Source organism: Pelophylax lessonae (genome assembly GCF_965119305.1).
Source record: "Pelophylax lessonae genome assembly, chromosome: 1".
Lineage (NCBI taxonomy): Eukaryota > Metazoa > Chordata > Amphibia > Anura > Ranidae > Pelophylax > Pelophylax lessonae.
Window position 1 is genome coordinate 229618389 of NC_138768.1, and position 19029 is coordinate 229637417.

The following is a 19029-nucleotide window of genomic DNA, read 5'->3' on the forward strand; positions in this document are numbered from 1 at the left end:
ATTTTGATAAGGTCCAGTATTTTTTCAAACGGTATTGTACACTTTTGTCTGGGTTGTACTAGCTGTGCCCAGATAGACCTGTATTCAGCTTAGTTTAGGTGGAGCAGTGCTTTGAGTCGGCATAGGACACTCCAGTATTCTGGCAATGGGCCTACAGTGTATACAGGTACTGTCAAAGCACATATCATTGCAAGGGAAAGTACATGTACAAATATTGTATTTGCTTCTATCGAACAATCAGTAGTGCTACCCGTGTTTCCTGGAAAATAAGCCCTAACCTGAATAAGACCTAGCATGATATTAGGGGAGGACTGCAATATAAGCCCTACCCCAAAAATAAGCCCTAGCAAAGTCCTTGTAAAAATATATCTGTTTTGTAAAAAGATTATATAATGTCCAGTGTGTCTCCTTTTTGTAACTTTATTGTCAAAAACACCTTATTTACAGCATCGCTGGGCGCTCACGTGACCCCCTGGAGATGTATTTTTTCCTCCCGGCTGACGTCAGCGGCCCCTCCCTCCTTCTACAGTGCTCGGAGCAGGGAAGAAGAGAACCGACGGATCATGTGAGCGCTCAGCGGCACTGTAAATAAGGTATTTTCCACAATAAAGTTACAAAAGGAGACTCGCTGGACATTATATAATCTTTTTACAAAACAAACTCCTGAGCTGACAGGGGGAGAGGGGGAGAAGAAGACAGGGGACATAGATAAGACATCCCCTGAAAATAAGCCCTAGTGTGTATATTGTAGCCAAAATTAATATAAGACCTGGTCTTATTTTCGGGGAAACACGGTACCTGTGTGGAGGATTTTTTATTTTTGTCTTTGGATTTAAAGTGGTTGTAAGTAACCCTGGAAAAAAAATACTCCTGTCCCTTTAAGGTATGAGATATAGCAAAGTCTCTGCATCTCTCCCTCTTCTCTTCTGTAGTCTGTGTGAGAGACTCTCCTCCTCTTTTTCTTGTCTCCTCTTTCTTTCTTGTCTCCTCTTCTCCTCCTTTCTTCTCTCTCCTTTTAATTCTATTACCTGCAGCTGTTCAAGTGCTTGTAAAGTAAAGAAATGTGTATTAGTGATATTAAAATCCTAGTTTTTTTTTTTTTTTTTTTTAGTTGAAAAATAATAAACATGTTATACCTACCTCCCCTGTGAAGTGGTTTTGCACAGAGCAGCGCCGATCCTCCCCTTCTGGGGTCCCTCACTGGCGTTCCTTGCCCCTCCCTTCTGCTGAGTGCCCCCACAGCAAAAACTTGCTATGGGGCATTCAAGCTGTGCTGCTGCTCCGTTTGTCCATTCAGACCCGGAGCTGCAGTTTGGGCCCACCCCGTCTCTCTCCTCATTGGCTCATTGACTTTGATTGACAGCAGTGGGAGGCAATGGTGCCTGCTGCGCTCCCAACCAATAAGGAGGGTGAGTCTCGTGCAACGTTACTGGATCAAGACGGGGCTCAGGTAAATACTAGGGGGGCTGCTGCACACAAAAGGTTTTTTTATCTTAATGCATAGAATGCCTTTGAACCACTTTAATTACTTTGATCCTCTCTGTTTTAGGTCCCTTTTCAGTACAGTGTGCGTGTTCCTAAAATTATAATGCTAAAGACCTTCTTTGCAGAACCCTGCTGTGCAGTCACTTGACCTCCCTCTGCTAGCTTGCATTTATCAGAGGGAAATCTCAGCCCCTCCCTCTGTACTCCCTTAGGAAGGGAAGCAGAGGGAGGTCACATGACAGCACAGCAGCGCTCTACAAAGAAGGTATTTACCATTATTATTTCAAGAAAATGCACACCCTGTACTAAACATGGACCTTAAACAGAGAGAAAGTAATTAGTACATGTGGCTTTACAACCTCTTTAACGATAGTGAGCAAAAAAAGGAAGTTTAAAATCGATCATTAAGTAAAAATAACTGAATTTTTTAGCACCTTCTATATTTAGAGCTAGCAATTTAGCAAACTGAAGTGTTTCGTTTAAAAGCATATAACTAGTGGCAACAATTTATTTTTATTTTTTTTTTGGATTGTGGTGAGGGGTTAGAGCCGCTGTTGGCTTTTTATTGCAGCCTGTGCTCCTGCTAGAAAGATTTACTTTTTCTAAGTTTCTTGATCACCAATGTCACTGGATATGAAAGTGAGGGGAAATCCAAGATTTTGAGTTGCTAACATAACTGGAATAAAGGGGAAATCTTCCAACTGGGACGCTTGTTCCTGTGACCACTAAGAGGGAATTTTCCCCACATTCAAAAATATTTATTAAATTATTATTAATATTATAATGCAGAATTTATATAGCACTCCCAGTTTGCGTTGTGCTTTTACAAAGGGAGACCGTATAGAAATAATGCAATGCAAGAGGGTTAAAGAGGGCCCTGCTCACAAGAGCTTACAATCTAATAGGTAGGGGCAAGTAGTACAGAAGGTAATAACTGTGAGGAATGAATTGATGAAAGAATGAAACGGCCATACCTCAAAATTTGATCCATGTATGAGCAGGCTGGTTTTACACAAGTCGATCTATCGTTCAGGAGTATTGTCGCAGCAGCAACTGCCTCTGCAGCTTAAAGGGTTGTAGTGGGGGGGCGGTAGAAGCATGGCTTAAGCACAGGGTTTTACTGCTCCCCCAACTGCTAGTGTAAACAAGTTCAAAGACCCCATATTTAACAGGAGATGGACAGAGACTCAGGGCATCCGCAGGGGACAGTCAGACTGCAGACATGCTACACAAGATGAGAGATCATGCATGACCAGACATGACATAATAGTTGTTGGAGACTGGGATCATGCCTCAGGATGCCATCATAGGATGACAACACATTTCATGAGACTGGTAGAGATCTACTGCAGCTCCATAATAAATGAATGCTTCCACATCTGTGCTTATGCTATTAAGAAAAATGTAAAATTTTATATTTTTCTGAGCAGGATCCAGTATAAAAACATAAAAAAAAAGTAAGATGGTGTATTAAACTATTGCCATTCCAAAGAATACTTTTTCCTTCACTGGCCCAAGTAAGCAGACTGCCGAAGGGCCATACAATAAGTGCCAAAGGGCTGGATGTGGCCCCCAGACTACAGATTTGGCACCGTGTGTGTAGGGAAAAGTTAGCAGTGCATAGAAAGAATGATAATCACTTCCAAACACCTATTCTTGTTTGGACTGTGAGCTTTTACAAATCCTGTTTGTCTGGTTGTATAGCCTGGAGGGGCAGAGACACCAGTGCAGCAAGTTCTGCCTCCCCCGATAGTAACCTTAGTCAACTTTTCCGTGAGTAAGGGCAAGAAGCTCCATCGTTGTTCCAGAAAGTGCGAGAATTATCAAGGAGGGACACAGCCAACAATAAAACGCTTATGGAGCTTTTAGCCATTTCACACTGTGATAAAACATGTTTTTTTTTTTTTTTTGCTGTTGGAGAACTTTCCTCTCACTTCCTGTTCTAGTGAAATTGTCACTGAGGTAGGAAGGGATAGAAAATCTCCTTAGTATGGACACAGACATACCTGACAGCTTATAACCTTACCCAAAGCTATACAAAAAAAGTTTTGTTAGACATATGTTATAAAGTAGGGATTAACCAATTATCGGCAAAGTCGATATATCAAGGGCAGATCTGCACTTTCCCCGATATATCTGAATTGGCCACCAAGGTTGCCGATATTACCAATATTTGTAGCTTGTGCTTGTACCGGAGTGATGCCTGCAGCTAGAGGCATCACCCGGTACCGGCGTCCATAGCCAACAGTCGGCTGTCTTGTAATGACAACCGATGCAGCCGAGAAGCCGCTCGGCTGTCATTACAAGTAGCTTCCCATCGGGAGACCCGGGCAACCAGCCTGCACAGCCGCCGAATGCGGCTTTGATCGGGTCTCTATGCAAAAGCGCGGAAGGGATGTCATGACATCCCTTCCAGGTACTGGCGCCAGATTAAAAAAAATGACAGCATTCAAAACAGCCAAACTTGGCGTTTTGAATGCTTTAAGTGCAGAGGAGGGGTTTAGGGTCTTTTAGACCCCCAGATTCCTCCACAAGAGTACCTATCAAGTAAAAAAAAAACAAAAAAAAAAAAACAATTTTTTTTAATGTACGAAAATATCAGCCCATATCGGCTGATACCGATACGCGATGACCAAAATATTGGTATCGGCAATGAAAAAACGATATCAGTCGATCCCTACTTTAAAGGGACATTGGGGTAGATTTACTAAAACTGGAGAGTGAAAAATCTGGTGCAGCTGTGCATGGTAGCCAATCGGCTTCTAATTTTAGCTTGTTCAATTAAGCTTTGACAAAAGAAATCTGGAAGCTAATTGGTTACTATGCAGAGCTGCACTAGATTTTACATGCTCCAGTTTTTAGTAAATCGCCCCCAAAGTCGCATTCAGGGAAAAGTGACTGTTATAAAGGCCCCCTGCTCCAGTTATGGCATTACCAGCGATCCTACACTACTCCTGCCACCATTGCGGCTTACACTGCAATCCAGTGTGTTGCCTGTGTCAGAGACTAGGGGTACAGGTGACCCCTCCATCATGTGACAGTGCTTGGCAGTTGGCTGATAAACATGTGCACTATGCACATCCTAGCAATAAGGCAGGATATGTGAATTGCTCACGGGGGTATTTCAGCCAGGCTTCCAAGGGACCCATATGGCCTCCTGGTATGTCAATAAAATAAATAAATAAAACATTTACAAAGCTGTGCAGTTTAATACCCAATGGGGCCCTTTGACTGCATAAGTTATTTTCCCATGTAGGTGAATGTAGCTTTTAAAGATTAATTTACCTGTTATTCAAAAGTATAATCTGTGACTCATGCACACTGGGTATTTAGGCCTGGTGCATGGTTTCCTGGCTTTTTTGTTTGGGTGAAAGACACAGGTGCAATGCCCAAAACAGAGGTTCTGGACATTTGTCTCTGGGGGCATACTGTCATAAACATTAGTGCCACTGGGTGCACTGCTAGCCTCAGGAGCTTTCAGCCTCTCATAGAGGTTTATAAGCTGCGATTAGCGATGCTGGACTATGCGCCTGTGCCTTCTGCCCACTCCAAAACACCGGGATTCCATGCACTGGGAAGTATGCATGAGGCCTTAAAGCGATGTTCCGGCCTCCCCCCTCCAGAAACTAAAAGTCAGCAGCTACACATACTGTAGCTGCTGACTTTTAATATTAGGACACTTACCTGTCCTGGAATCCAGCCGTTTCGGCACTGCAGCCAATGTTTCAATTGGCTGTGGGGTGCTGCCGCTGACATTGCCGGTAAGCCTTGCGGCTTCACGGCTGGGACCCTACTGCGCATGCAGGAAGCGCGCTGCGCTCGGTTACTGGCCTCGCAGCAGGGGAAGGAGGCAGGAAGAGGAGGAGGTGGCCAAACTTCTGACATACCTTGCTGCCGCGATGTGTGACGGAAGTGGGGACAGGGTACCTGTCAAAAACAGTTACCCGCTCCCCCCCCCCGAAAGGTGCCAAATGTGGCATCGGAGGGGGGAGAGGAGACAGATAAGTGGTAGTTCCACTTTTGAGTGGAACTCCGCTTTAAGGTTCGATTCACAATGGGGCGACTTAGTCGCCTGACAAGTTGGGCTCCATTTAGTGCAATGGAACCTTTCTAATCGAAGCGACTTCAAAGTCGGGCTGTTCGGGGCGGCTTCAGATTCGGGCGACTTGGAAGCCGCCCCAATGTGAACCCTGAGCCTAATGCCCCGTACACACGCATCGATTATTGGCCGTGAATCTTCGGCCAACGTCCAATCGGCCAATTTTCGGCTTGTTAGTATGATGCTTTCGACAACCGACTGACTTTTCGGTCGGAAAAAAACTGGTGTGCAGGCTATAAAATTTTTGTTGGCCGTCAACACAACGGCCGATTTTTCCATCAGTCAGTACAGATTTCGGCAGACAAAAATCTGATGAGCAAGACCGGGCATGCTCAGAGATGAAAAACACACGGAAAGTAAACCAGCACATGACATCACTTCTGAAGTAGATTTGTGTTGGCCGAGAAAATTTGTGTGCAGTCTAGAGCACATTTCAACCAACACAACAACATTGCACAAAAGTCGGACGATCGATCGGCCGATAATCGTTGCGTGTGTACGAGGCATAAGGCTCATTCCAACCACTTCACGCGAGTTGCTTTGATCTGTGCAGATAGACTTCAATGGATAGCATTGGCAGTTGATGTATTTGAGACCCTATGATTGGAATTGGTCTTCCTAATGTGTTTGTGTGTAAATTACTATATGATATAACTGGTTACATGATACCTATATTATAATGTGGAAGAAACTGTATCACCTAAAAATGTTTATGTAACATGTCTAATTTGGTGTGTTTTTTGTGGTGTTATATTTTAGGAAACGCATAAAGTTTATAAACAGAAGTTGGAAGAACTGAACACTCTTCAAAGCGTATGCAGCGGTTACATAAACAAGCATAAGAGGCGTCTAGCGGACTTGAAATGCAATCTGAAGAAGTAAATTATAATTTTTACTCTTAAATTGGTGCTAACAATAGATCTGGCTCTTACCAGCCAATGACTCATTACTATACTGTATGTTTACCTTGTATTACCATTTGCAGAGACATAAGTTTTTCTGCACTTATCTCTCTGGAAGGACACAAGGAAAACAATTGTTCTCTATGTGCCCTGTTCACATCACAACACTGGTATCCAATTAGGATTTTCTTCTGTGCAGTAATCTGCAATGTGTATGCAGTTTTCTGCGCAAAAAAACCCCAGAAAACTGATGTGACATCAACATTGTGCTGTGAACAGGGCACATAGAAAACTATTGTTTTCTTTATGCCCTTACAGAGAATTTTACATATTTCTGCACAGAAAAAAAAGTCAAGTGACCGCAGCGTTATTCTGTAGTGTGAACAGAGCACATTGAAAACAATGGGTTTCTTTTTGTTGAAAGTGAAACCCCAAAACATATGGGTTTTAGTAACATTTTGACTGTTGAAGCCAGATTGAAAACTATTTATTTATTTAGACAAACGTATAGGTACATGTTTGGAGAGCAATTCAATACATACATTCTGTTGATTTGATAAATATTGCTCTAACTGGCTAGGGCCTTTAATACAATTTATACATTCTAAAGTGGGTGGAACCTAGTTATCTAGTTTCCTTAAAGTCACATCTGAGTCTTTGGTGACATTCTTTGATATGCGGATGGACATTTTAACATAGACGTGTCACTTTCAAAGCTCGTTGGCTAAACAGGTCTTCAAGGGTCGAGATAGCAATCTTAACAGCTGGAGCTGTAAACTGCTTTTGAATACAACAGCTGTTATACAATATGACTTCTCACAACATATACATCCAATATATCTGCTTAATCATAAATGTTTGATAAAATGTCTGATTCCCTTTTCCTCATCAGTGTCCTTGCAGAGACCTATCTAATAAATATGCACATCTCTGCATATGGTGTGAACAAGCCTGTACTGTTTTTTCCATCAGTATCAGTTTTTATGCACATATGGTGTGAACAAGGCCTTAATCATTATTTTCTGTTGATTTGCTACTTTATTTAACCACAATTTCTAAAAAAAAAAAAAAAAAAAATGATATACGTGTGTGTGTGTATATGTGTGTGTATATATATATATATATATATATATATATATATATATATATATATATATATATGTATGTATTACATACACATATATCCACACAAATCCTCTTCACTTGTGGACATTGTTCTGCAAAGTTCTGTAAAGATAATGCAATGTTGATTTTCAGCAATGTATCATGGCTGGGGGATTGCATGTCTGGTATAGATATAGAGTTTTTATTTTTCTCCTGTGATTCTGCCTACACACAATATTTGAATTAAAATAGCAATGCGTGAGAAGCATGGAAATTTTAGATGGGCTTACTTTATTAGATATTGCATAGAGGAGTAATATTATGGAAAGTGTAGTAACCCATACTCCCTATACTTCACCTTTCAGTATCTTAACCCCTTCCGTACCGCGTCATGTAAAATGACGTCGGCACAAATCCTTTCTCGATCCGGGCCGACGTCATATGACGGCGCCCGGATCTCCCCGCTACCGCGCGCCCCCGGGGGCGCGCAGCGCGGCGATCGGGGGTGAGGCTCGTCCCTCGGACTGAGCCCAACCCCGATCAAGGTAAATAGCCAATGAAATTGGCTGTTTACCACGTGATCGGCTGTGTCAATCACAGCCGATCACATGAGCGGCTCCAGCGCGAGCCGCTCGTTCCTTCCTTAATGCGCGCCCCCGGGGGCGCGCAGCGCGGCGATCGGGGACGAGGCTCGTCCCTCGGACAGAGCCCATCCCCGATCTAGGTAAAGAGCCAATGAAATTGGCTCTTTACCACGTGACCGGCTGTGTCCAATCACAGCCGGTCACAAATGTCATCAGAGAACACGGTAACTAGCTGTCACCGTGTTCTCCTCCTCACACACTGATCCTGTGTGAGGAGGAGATTGTGGTAACAGCTAGTTACCAATCATAGTGCACCCCAAACACACTGATTGCCCCCCCCCCAATAAAGAGCACCTGTCACTAGCCCATCAAAGTACCCGAGTACCTGTCACCAGCCCATCAGGTACTCAGATGACAGGTACTCGGGTACTCTGATGGGCTGATGACAGGTACTCTGATGGGCTGGTGACAGGTACTCGGGTACTCTGATGATGGGTACTCGGGTACTCTGATGACAGGTACTCGGGTACTCTGATGACAGGTACTCGGGTACTCTGATGATGGGTACTCGGGTACTCTGATGACAGGTACTCGGGTACTCTGGTGACAGGTACTCTGATGGGCTGGTGACAGGTACTCGGGTACTCTGATGACAGGTACTCGGGTACTCTGATGACAAGTACTCGGGTACTCTGATGACAGGTACTCGGGTACTCTTATGACAAGTACTCGGGTACTCTGATGACAGGTACTCGGGTACTCTGATGACAGGTACTCGGGTACTCTGATGACAGGTACTCTGGTACTTTGAGTACCCGTCATCGGAGTACCCGAGTACCTGTCACCTACCCAACAGAGTACCCGAGTACCTTCCACCTGCTCATCAGAGTACCTGACACCTGAAGTACCCGAGTACTTGCCACCTGCTCATCATTACCCATCACTACTCATCAGTACCCATCAGTACCTATCACCTATTAGTATCAGTACTGATCATCCGTACCCATCAGTACAGTATCAGTATCACCTATCAGTATCAGTACTACTCATCAGTACCTATCACCTGCCTGTCACCTGCCCATAAGAGTACCCGAGTACCTGTCACCTGCCTATCGGAGTACTCGAGTACCTGCCACTTGCTCATCAGTACCAGAGTACCTGTCACCTGCCCAGCAAAGTACCCGAGTACCTGTCACCCTTCATACAGCCACCATGTCTAAGTCCAAAAAGGTTAACATACGTCGTCCGTTTAAACCTAAATACTGGTGTTATGGCAGCAGATAGCTGCCATAACCCTGGTATTTTTTTAAACGGTGGACGGTTGGCTTTCCGATAAGGGTGGTCCCAGTGGCAGATTCGCCGCGGGATCACCCTTCCGGGGTGGCGGAAGAGGTGCCCCCCCCCCCTCCCGCTGCATTCTGGTCCTTTTCCCCGCTTACCGGACCCGCCGGCAGCGGGGAAAACGATCCGGTCCCAGATCCTCACAGACAGGATGTCGAGTGAGGGCAAGCTTGCCCTCACTCGACTCTATGGTCTTGGAGGACCGGAGCTACGGCAAACGTCGTTGCCTAGCAACCAGTTTAAAGGTCCCTTTTTTTTTTTTCATTTTATTTAATTTTTTTTTAATTTTTTTTTTTTATTTTTTCTATCTTTTAGTGTACTTGTGAGATCTGAGGACTTTTTGACCCCAGATCTCACAAAAAAGAGGTCCTGTCGTGCCTTTTTCTATTACAAGTAATGTTTACATTTCTTGCAATAGAAATAAAAATGATCAATTTTTTTTTTTTAAAAAAAACAGTGTAAAAATAAAAAATAATAAATAAAATAAATAGTAAAAAAAAAAAAAATTAAAGCGCCGTGTCCCCGCGAGCTCGCGCGCAGAAGCGAACGCATACGGAAACCCCGCCCACATATGTAAACAGTGTTCAAACTACACATGTGAGGTATCGTCGCGATCGTTAGAGCAAGAGCAATAATTTGAGCCCTAGACCTCCTCTGTAACTCTAAGATAGCAACCTGTAGAAATTTTTAAAATGTCGCCTATGGGGATTTTTAAGTACCAAAATTTGTCACCATTCTGTGAGCGTGTGCAATTTTGAAGCATGACATGTTGGGTATCTATTTACTCGGCGTAACATTATCTTTCACATTATGGAAAACAATTGGGCTAACTTTACTGGTTTCTTATTTTTTAATTAAAAAAAGTGATTTTTTTCCCAAAAAATTGCGTTTGGAAGACCGCTGCGCAAATACGGTGTGATAAAAAATATTGCAATAATCTCCATTTTATTCTCTAGGGTCTCTGCTAAAAAAAAATATATAATGTTTTGGGGTTCTAAGTAGTTTTCTAGCAAAAACAACTGATTTTAGCTTGTAAACACCAAATGTCAAAAATAGACCTAGGCAAGTGGCTAGGATGCATGATGATGCTCCTTGGATGTTTAGGCCCCTCTATATGGCTAGGCTGTGAAAAAGTCTCACACATGTGGTATTGCCATACTCAGGAGGAGTGGCAGAATGTATTTTGGGGTGTCATTTTTGCGATGTACATGCTATGTGTTAGGAATATCCTATAAATTGACAACTTTGTGTAAAAAAAAAAGTTTTTATTTTTTTCCCACATTTTCCAAAAACTTGTGGAAAAAAATGACATGTTCAAAGGACCCATAATGCCTCATAGAATATACGTTGGAGTGTTTGCTTTCCAAAATGGGGTAATTTTGTGGACTTTTCCATTGTATTGTTGCTCTAGGGCCTTGAAAAGTGTGATAGGTAGTAAGAAAGTTTTATGTGTATTTATGCTCCTAAAACGCCTTATGGTGCTACTTGGACGTGGAGTCTTTTTGTGGCCAGGCTGTGTAAAAGTCTCACACATGTGGTATCACCATACTCAGAAGGAGTAGCAGAATGAATTTTGGGGTGTCATTTTTGCTGTGTACATGCTATGTGTTAGAAATAGCTTATAAATTGACAACGTTTTGGGAAAAAAAAAGAAAAAAAAATGTTTTCTTCATTTTCCCAAGAATTGTGGGAAAAAATTATAACTTCAAAAAACTCACCATGCCTCTTACTAAATACCTTGGACTGTCTACTTTACAAAAAGGGGTCATTTGGGGGGTATTTGTACTGTCCTGACATTTCAGGGCCTCAAGAAAGGAGATAGGCCATCAGTACATCTGGTGTGATCAATTTTCAGTAATTGGTACCATAGCTTCTAGACTCAATAACTTTCACACAGACTAAATAATATACACTAATTTGGGTTAATTTTACCAGAGACATGTAGCAGTATAAATTTTGGCCCAAATGTATGAAGAAAAATTAATTTTTTGCAAAATTTTATAATAGAAACTAAAAAAAAGTGTTTTTTTTGCAAAAGTTTTGCTCTTTTTTTGCTTATATCACGAAAAAAAAACCCCCAGTTGTGATCAAATACCACCAAAAGAAAGCTCTATTTGTGTGAAAAAAATGATAAAAATTTTGTTTGGTTACAGTGTAGCATGACTGAGCAATTGTCATTCAAAGTGTGAGAGTGCTGAAAGCTGAAAATTGGTCTGGGCAGGAAGGGGGTCTAACTGCTCTGTATGGAAGCGGTTAAAGTGGTTAAGTAAAAAAAAAAAAGAGATTTAATGCTAGCCAGCCTCTCTTTTATCAAGACTTAACACACTGTGTACCTGTTTGTGTAAAACAATGCCTGTAGTCACCTTATCTCGGAGCTTTTCTTGCTGGTCACATGACCTCCGGCCGCTCTCCTCCTCTTATCTAAGGGCTACAGCGGGAGGTGTCCAGAACCTCCTCTGACGTCGGCCGTGGAGGTCCCGTGACCGCTGTGCTGTCCGCTCAGCCCCTCCCGCTGTAGCCTTTAGATCGGAGGAGGAGAGCAGCTGGAGGTCACGGGATCGGGCCAGAAAAGCTCTAAGATAAGGTAATTACAGGCATCTGTTTACACAAACAGGTACACATTGTGTTATGTCTTGATGATAAACAAGAGGGGCTGGCAGTAATATAATATAAATATAATAAATATATATAATACAGTAAACCCCCCTCCATCGTGGGGGTTACGTTCCGAACCCACCCGCGAAAAGTGAAAATCTGCGAAATAGAAAGACCCTATTTAAATACACCCTAGGCATGTTTTGTTAACTTTTTAATAGCATTTAAAGGTCTTTAAACAAACTTTTAAGCAATAAAAACACATAAAAGAGAGAGAGCAAGAGCATTGTTAAAAACACAAAAATATTGTGCTAACAGTATACTGTACAGTATTGTATGTACTGTACATACAGTACTGTGCTCTGCAGAAAAGAAGATGACGATAAGCAGAAAATAAGAACAGCTACTGTCCTTTTTGAAGGTGCAGGTTCAGCAGGTGCTTCTTTAGGTGTAGGTGGGTCAACTTCTTGCTGCTCTATGACCTCCACTTCTACATCAGAGGTGGCTGTTGAGGTACTTGGGGTGGATGCGGACTTCTTCTGTTTTGTGAAGAACATAGTTATAGGCAGTTACTGGGCGTGTTTCTTCTTTTGGGCGAGGAGGTTCTTGTACACCTGGATGGCTCCATCAATGCTGTTTTGGAACTGCAGTGAACGAACCATGTCAGGATCCCACTCAGCTAACCTCTGTTTCAGGTCATTGGCCGTACGCATGACCCTGCCAAGGTGCTCAGTTGACAAGCCTTCATCTTCTTCCTCCTGTTCCTCCACTTCCTCCACACTCGCTGACTTGGTGAGTTCTGTCAGATCCTCATTGGTTAGTGGAGCTGAATGGGTTTCAATTAGGTCATTGACCTCGTCCTGGGTCATATCCTGAAAGCCTTCACCTCCTAGCAACTTTGCCAGCTTAATTGACTCGTCCACAGCTGAATGATGAACTTCGTCAGGAGGGAACCCTTTCTAATCGTGAATAATTTCTGGCCAAAGCTTCTTCCAACAGGCATGCAGGGTCTCCTTCTTCATCTCCTTGATGGCCTTTTGTATGTTCTCCAGACAGGTTGCAATGGTGTAATTACGCCAGTAGTCCTTCAAATTGAAATTTTCATCATTGTTCATGGAATCAACAAGATGATTCAAGGAGTTGCGAGTGTACAGCGCCTTGAATGCTCGTATCACACCCTGGCCCATGGGCTGAATTAAAGACTTGGTGTTGGGTGGAAGGAACTCAACTTGCACTCCTTCGTATGATAGATCCATGGCATGGCCTCCTGCATTATCCATCAGCAGAAGCACCTTAAAATCAAGGCCAAGTTCGGCAAGGTAGACCTTGACGGCTGGGGTGAAAAAATTATGGAACCACTAAGTTGTGAGGCGTTTAGTCATCCAAGCCTTAGGGTTATGCATCCAATGGACTGGTAGCTGGTTCTTGTTTATATGGCTCAGTGCTCTGGGGCTCTTGGCCTTGTAGATCAGGGCTGGCTTGATCATAAACCCAGCAGCATTTCCACACATAACCAAGGTTACTCTGTCCTTTATAAGCCTTGAATCCAGGGGCTCTGGCTTCCTCCTTCATGATGTAGGTCCGTTTGGGCATTCTCTTCCAAAACAAGCCGGTCTCATCCATTTTAAAGACTTGCACTGGTTGGTACCCACCCTCCTCGATGAAACTCCTGAAGGTCTCATTGGTGTACCTTGCAGCAGCTTCTTTGTCGGCAGATGCAGTTTCACCGTGCAATGAAATGCTCTTCAACTGATAGCGTTTCTGGAAGCGGTCAAACCATCCCTTGCTGGCAGAAAAGTCTCCTGATGAAGATGTACCTGTACTAGAAGTAGAAGGCTGATCAGGATTGTCGCTGTCTGACTGTTCGGCTGCAGCAGCGCCTTCTTCAGAGCCTCCTTGATTGGCAAAAGTGTCGTACAGCTTCTTTGCCTGAGTCCTAATGGTGTTACCATCCAATGTGATGCTTTTTTTTCTGCAATCTTGGATCCAAATGGCCAATGCAGTTTCCATCCGAACAATGTTTTTATTGCGGGAAGAAACAACTCTCTTTTGCAGCTTGGTTGATGGACAGTGCAGCAGTTGCCCTGATATTCTTGTCATCCTTTTTGATGTAGCGAATTGTTGACTCATTCATACCATAATGGTGGGCTACAGCAGCATAACTCTTTCCTTCCTTTATCATATCAAGAAGTTTCACCTTCTCCTGAATCGTAAGGAACTTCCTCTTCTTTTTTGGCTCACCAGAAGCCTTAGCCTTAGATGATGGGCGTTTGGGTGGCATTCTTGTGGGCATCCTTGCTTGTGGTTGGCAAAGGAGCACATCTGCACATGCTCCGATTTGCGTTACCGCCCCCTCTAACGTCCCCGCGCTCGGTGCGGTCCACGAGTGAGGCATGCGTTCCACCGCAGCCTCGCTCTGTTTCTCTGATTCACCGCTACATAACCGCGAAATGTTGCCGCGATATCCGAATTAATGGGTCCTAATTAAAATAGCGCGATATACCGGGACCGCAAAAACTGAACCGCGATAGAGCGGGGTATTACTTTATAGACAGATGGCCAACATATATTTTCTTATTATGGAACTTGTCAGGCTCATTGCATGGAGATTTATCCAGCAAACTAGAAATTCTCAGTTGGTGGTTCTGCCATCGCAAGTGCTCAGTGTCCATTCTCATGGATACTTCTAAATGGCTCAGTTCAAGCCTTGCATCTTCAGCCCTATATAGAAAAAAGGATGTAGCAGAAGATATATGAACTATCTGAAGAATTCAGCAACTGTTAGCAAGCTTTCAATGATTATTACAAAAGTATGCATAGAGCTGAGGGTGTTTAATCGCAGGCCTATGCTTGCATGTATTTTTCTCACCTTCTAACCTGTAGTAAGCTCTGGAGAATCCAACAAGTCTGTACTTGTTTAGAATCAATTAGAGCTTGATGGGAGATTGCAGCTGCTGTCGGAACCTTTTTTGCAATCCTATAAATGTATGCTACTGATAGGTGGGAAATGCAGTGTCTAATTTGTGTATCCATTAAACTTTTTTTTATTGATAAATTTGGAGTGCTGCACATTAAATATACTAATAATGACTATGGTGTATACCCATAGTTTCTTTTTTCCCCCCCTCCTATTTCCTGTTAAAGCGGAGTTCCAGGTATCTTAACAAACCCCCCCCCCTCCCCCCACACGTTCGTGACATGTTCCTGTATTCTCATTGGGTTTTTTTTTCCTCTTTCGTTCATTGATGGACACAGCTCCTGATCTTCTTGACCATTGGGTTATACTGCCCCCTACAGGAGTAGGACACTAGGCAGAAAAATAACTTGACTATGGAGCATCCCAGGAGGTATACTCCCCCCTCTCTGCTATAGGTACTCAGTTTTTTTTCTGCCTAATCAGGAGTAAGGACCTAGTTCCTTCCTGGGATCTTTGGTCCTGGCAAATTTTATTCTTTTTAGATAAATTTTGTTTCTCCTTTTTTTTTTTTTTCCTATGAGAGCTACAATCAGCTGCCGGACTGAGTGACTGGCTGGATAATCTAGATCCAGTGGTCACCCCAGCAGTGGCATAGCGTGGGTTGTCAGCGCCCGGTGGCAATGTAAGTAATTTGCGCCCCCTACACAAACCTACTAGACCATTACACAGGCCACTACACTGACACCTACACTGACCTAGCTGACCACTACAGAGACCTACCTTATTCCTACACTGACCTATCTGATTACTATACTGACCACTACACAGACCTACCTGACCACTACACAGACCTACCTGACCACTACACAGACCTACCTGACCACTACACTGACCTACCTGATTACTATACTGACACCTACCTGACCACTTCAGAGACCTACCTTATTCTAACACTGACCTACCTGATTACTATACTGACCACTACACAGACCTACCTGACCACTACACAGACCTACCTTATTCCTACACTGACCTACCTGATTACTATACTGACACCTACACCGCCCCCTACACTGACCCCCTACACTGACCCCCCCCATACACTGACACCCCTACACTGACCCCTATACTGACCCCCCTACACTGACGCCGATACTGACCCCCCCCTACACTGACCCACCTCACCTCCTCCCATGTCCACTTCCCTGGGCCCCCGGGGGCAGGTAGCACATCACTTACCTTGTTCTGTGTTCAAACACTGGCGACTCGAGGAGGCGATCCGAAGTGGAGGGAACAACGTGTTGGCGGCCGGCCCGGACAGCAGGGGGAGACTCCGGAAGCAGTGCTGCACATGCACTGAGCAACAGACTGCCATCTTCACCAACAACCAGCCCCGCCCCCTGGCCGCACATGACACCTTCAGCGGTCCGCCGCTCTTCCTGCAAAAAGCTGCAGTCACGGAGCCAAGAAGAGGAGTGCGGGCGGGCAGACCGCTGGACGGGGCATCATCAGAATAAAGGGACACTATTAACACGCGGATGGCGGGCGTGGGATGCGCCCCCCTAAATGTTGCACCCGGTGCGAGGGTCTCCTATGACCGGGTCTCAGCCTGCGTTGCAGTGTTCCTCCTGACTGACAGCCTCCCCCATTTAGATGGCGAGAAGGTTCTGTCTGGAGCGATGCCCGACTGGTTCCTGAGTAGCTATCCCCCCTCACCCCTTAAAGGTTTAGGGGTGGATGCAGGCCCCTCCCTGCCACGGTTGGACCCCTGGGTTCCCCTCCTTGTTGTTAGGCCCCTTCCCCTTGGTTCTGATGGTCCTGTGGGTCATTTATTGCCAGTCCCTGCCTTCCCCATCCCCCCACCACCTATACTGGGGTTGTATGCAGGTTTGGCTACCTGCTGGGGCAGGGTGCTGTACTGGCGATGGGGGCAGGGGGAGTGGGCTTCCGGCGACCGCCTGTGGGGGGGGGGCTCATGCCGCGCCCCCCCCCCCCTTCTTGCTCTGTGTCTTGCCTGGGCCCTGGGAGCCGCTATTTTGTTGTAGCCTATTTGCTGTATAGGCTGGCGGCCATGTTTGTATAGCAGCGGTGGCCATTTTGCGTTAGTTCGGCATTGAAATGAATGGCGGCCATTACTGTGCAGCCTTTTTTACTGTGGGAGCCCCTCATCCCCTGGTGCTGGCTCCTGGGCCTCTTTTTCCTTCCTGAATGCCGCTTGTGGAGTGTTTTTGATCCTGGTACTGCCGAGGAATGCCTGGTGGGGTGGTAAGTCTGGTGGTGTCCTCTCCCTCTCTCTGCTGCAGGATCAGGGGGTGCTCTGTGGCTGGTGACCGAGTGGTGTTACCAGCGTGATGGGAGTGTCCCTTAGCAGTGTTTTTTGCACTTTTGCGGGGTACCCTTGGAGTACATTTCCCCACCTGACCCCCTCTGAGTCTGCCAGACCCTCCGGGTCTCAACCACCCATTGATGCACTGACGGCGGTCATGGAGTCCTTTGTGTCCAGGGTGGAGTAGGCTTTTGGGCGGCGGGATAGTAAAGAGCGCCCCCCGCCTTTCCCCTGTGTCATCTGTCTCCTCAGATTCTGAATCTGATCTGGCTGCCGTGGGCAGAGCCTGTCCTGAGGGATCTGCGGCCACGCACCATGAGTTCTCAGATAGTGAGGATGATTCCCCCACTCCTGTAGTAGCACATGAAAAGGCGCTGGTGGACGCAGTGATTGTGTCTGTGCATGAGACTTTAAAAATAGAGGATGCACCGATTCCCTCTGGCACTTACAAGCCGTCTAGAGCGACAAAGGTATTTCTGTTGCCCCCCCCTTTGACAGATTTGTCGAAAAAGAGTGGGAACGTCCACAATGTTCCTTTTATGGTCCCTAATCGATTCGCAGTGAGGTACCTATTTGAAGAGTCCCTCCATAAGAAGTGGACTGTTCCACTGGTGGTGAATCCCTCAGTTTCCAGGTTGAATAAGGAAACCATGATTCCAATAAAAGAATTGCTGGCTTTTAAGGATCCGGCTGACAAAAAGGCAGAGGCTGTGGTCCGCAGTATGTTCACTGTGACTGGCTCAGCACTCAGACTGGTCTTTACCATTGCCTTGATGCCAGAAACTCTGACTGAGTGGGCTAAGCTTTTATGCCGTGACCTGGAGGGTGACCCGCTCCCCCCCCCCCACCGCCTTTTTGAAGCTGGCAGACTAGTTGGTCCAGGGCCTGCAGTTTATCTGTGATGCCTCTTTGGCTGCGGCTCCCCTAATTTCTAGACTGTCTGTTTTGGCAGTGGTCCTTAGGCATGTTTTGTGGCTCAAATGTTGGTCTGTGGAAAAAAACAAAGCAAAGCCTTCACTGATCTTCCTTTTCATGGAGATTGCCTGTTTGGAGCTACCCTGGATGACCTCATTAAGAGTCTCACAGGGGGGGAGAGCACCTTTCTTCCGCAGGCTAGTAAGGATAAGGAACCTTGTCGAAGATGTGGCCCATCCTTCTTGGCTCACCTGAAGTTTTTTCATCTCTCAGGGTAGGCTGACAAGGGTTCAAAGCCTTTCAAGGCCTCCTCGGGAGGATCCAAGGGAACTGGGTCTGACAAATGCCAAAGTGTTTTTCTCCAGACCCCACAGACAAGGCTGCTTCTGCATTAAGGTGCGCCCTCACCCATGCCTGGTGGAACAAGAAGTGTATTGGCAGCTTTGGAGATGGCCAGCATCCTTCAGTGGGCAGAACATTTTGTTCCGGCCCTCTCTGCCGTACACATTCTGGGGGCGGATTATCTCAGTCGGCAGGCGTTGGACCAAGGGGAGGGGTCCCTTCATCCGGAGGTGTTTCATCAGCTGTGTCTCTGGTGGGGCACCCCTGAGGTGGATCTGTTGGCTCAACAGGAAGGTGCACAGGTTTGAGGAACAGTCACAGGATCCGCTAGCGGATGCCACAGACATGCCGGTGGCCCCCTGGGGCCAGTATTAACAGATTTACACCTTACCTCCTCTCAAGCTTCTGCCAAGACTCTC

At 45.2% G+C, this 19029-nt stretch overlaps 1 protein-coding gene across 1 annotated transcript in view; it reads left to right on the plus strand.

The window, feature by feature from the left end:
• TMEM120B (transmembrane protein 120B) overlaps positions 1–19029 on the plus strand; it is a 110354-nt gene that overhangs the window by 24877 nt on the left and 66448 nt on the right. Inside the window, exon 2 of the mRNA XM_082274708.1 lies at positions 6344–6462. Within this exon, the coding sequence (XP_082130834.1) occupies positions 6344–6462 (119 nt within the window). The remainder of the gene's footprint in view (positions 1–6343; positions 6463–19029) is intronic.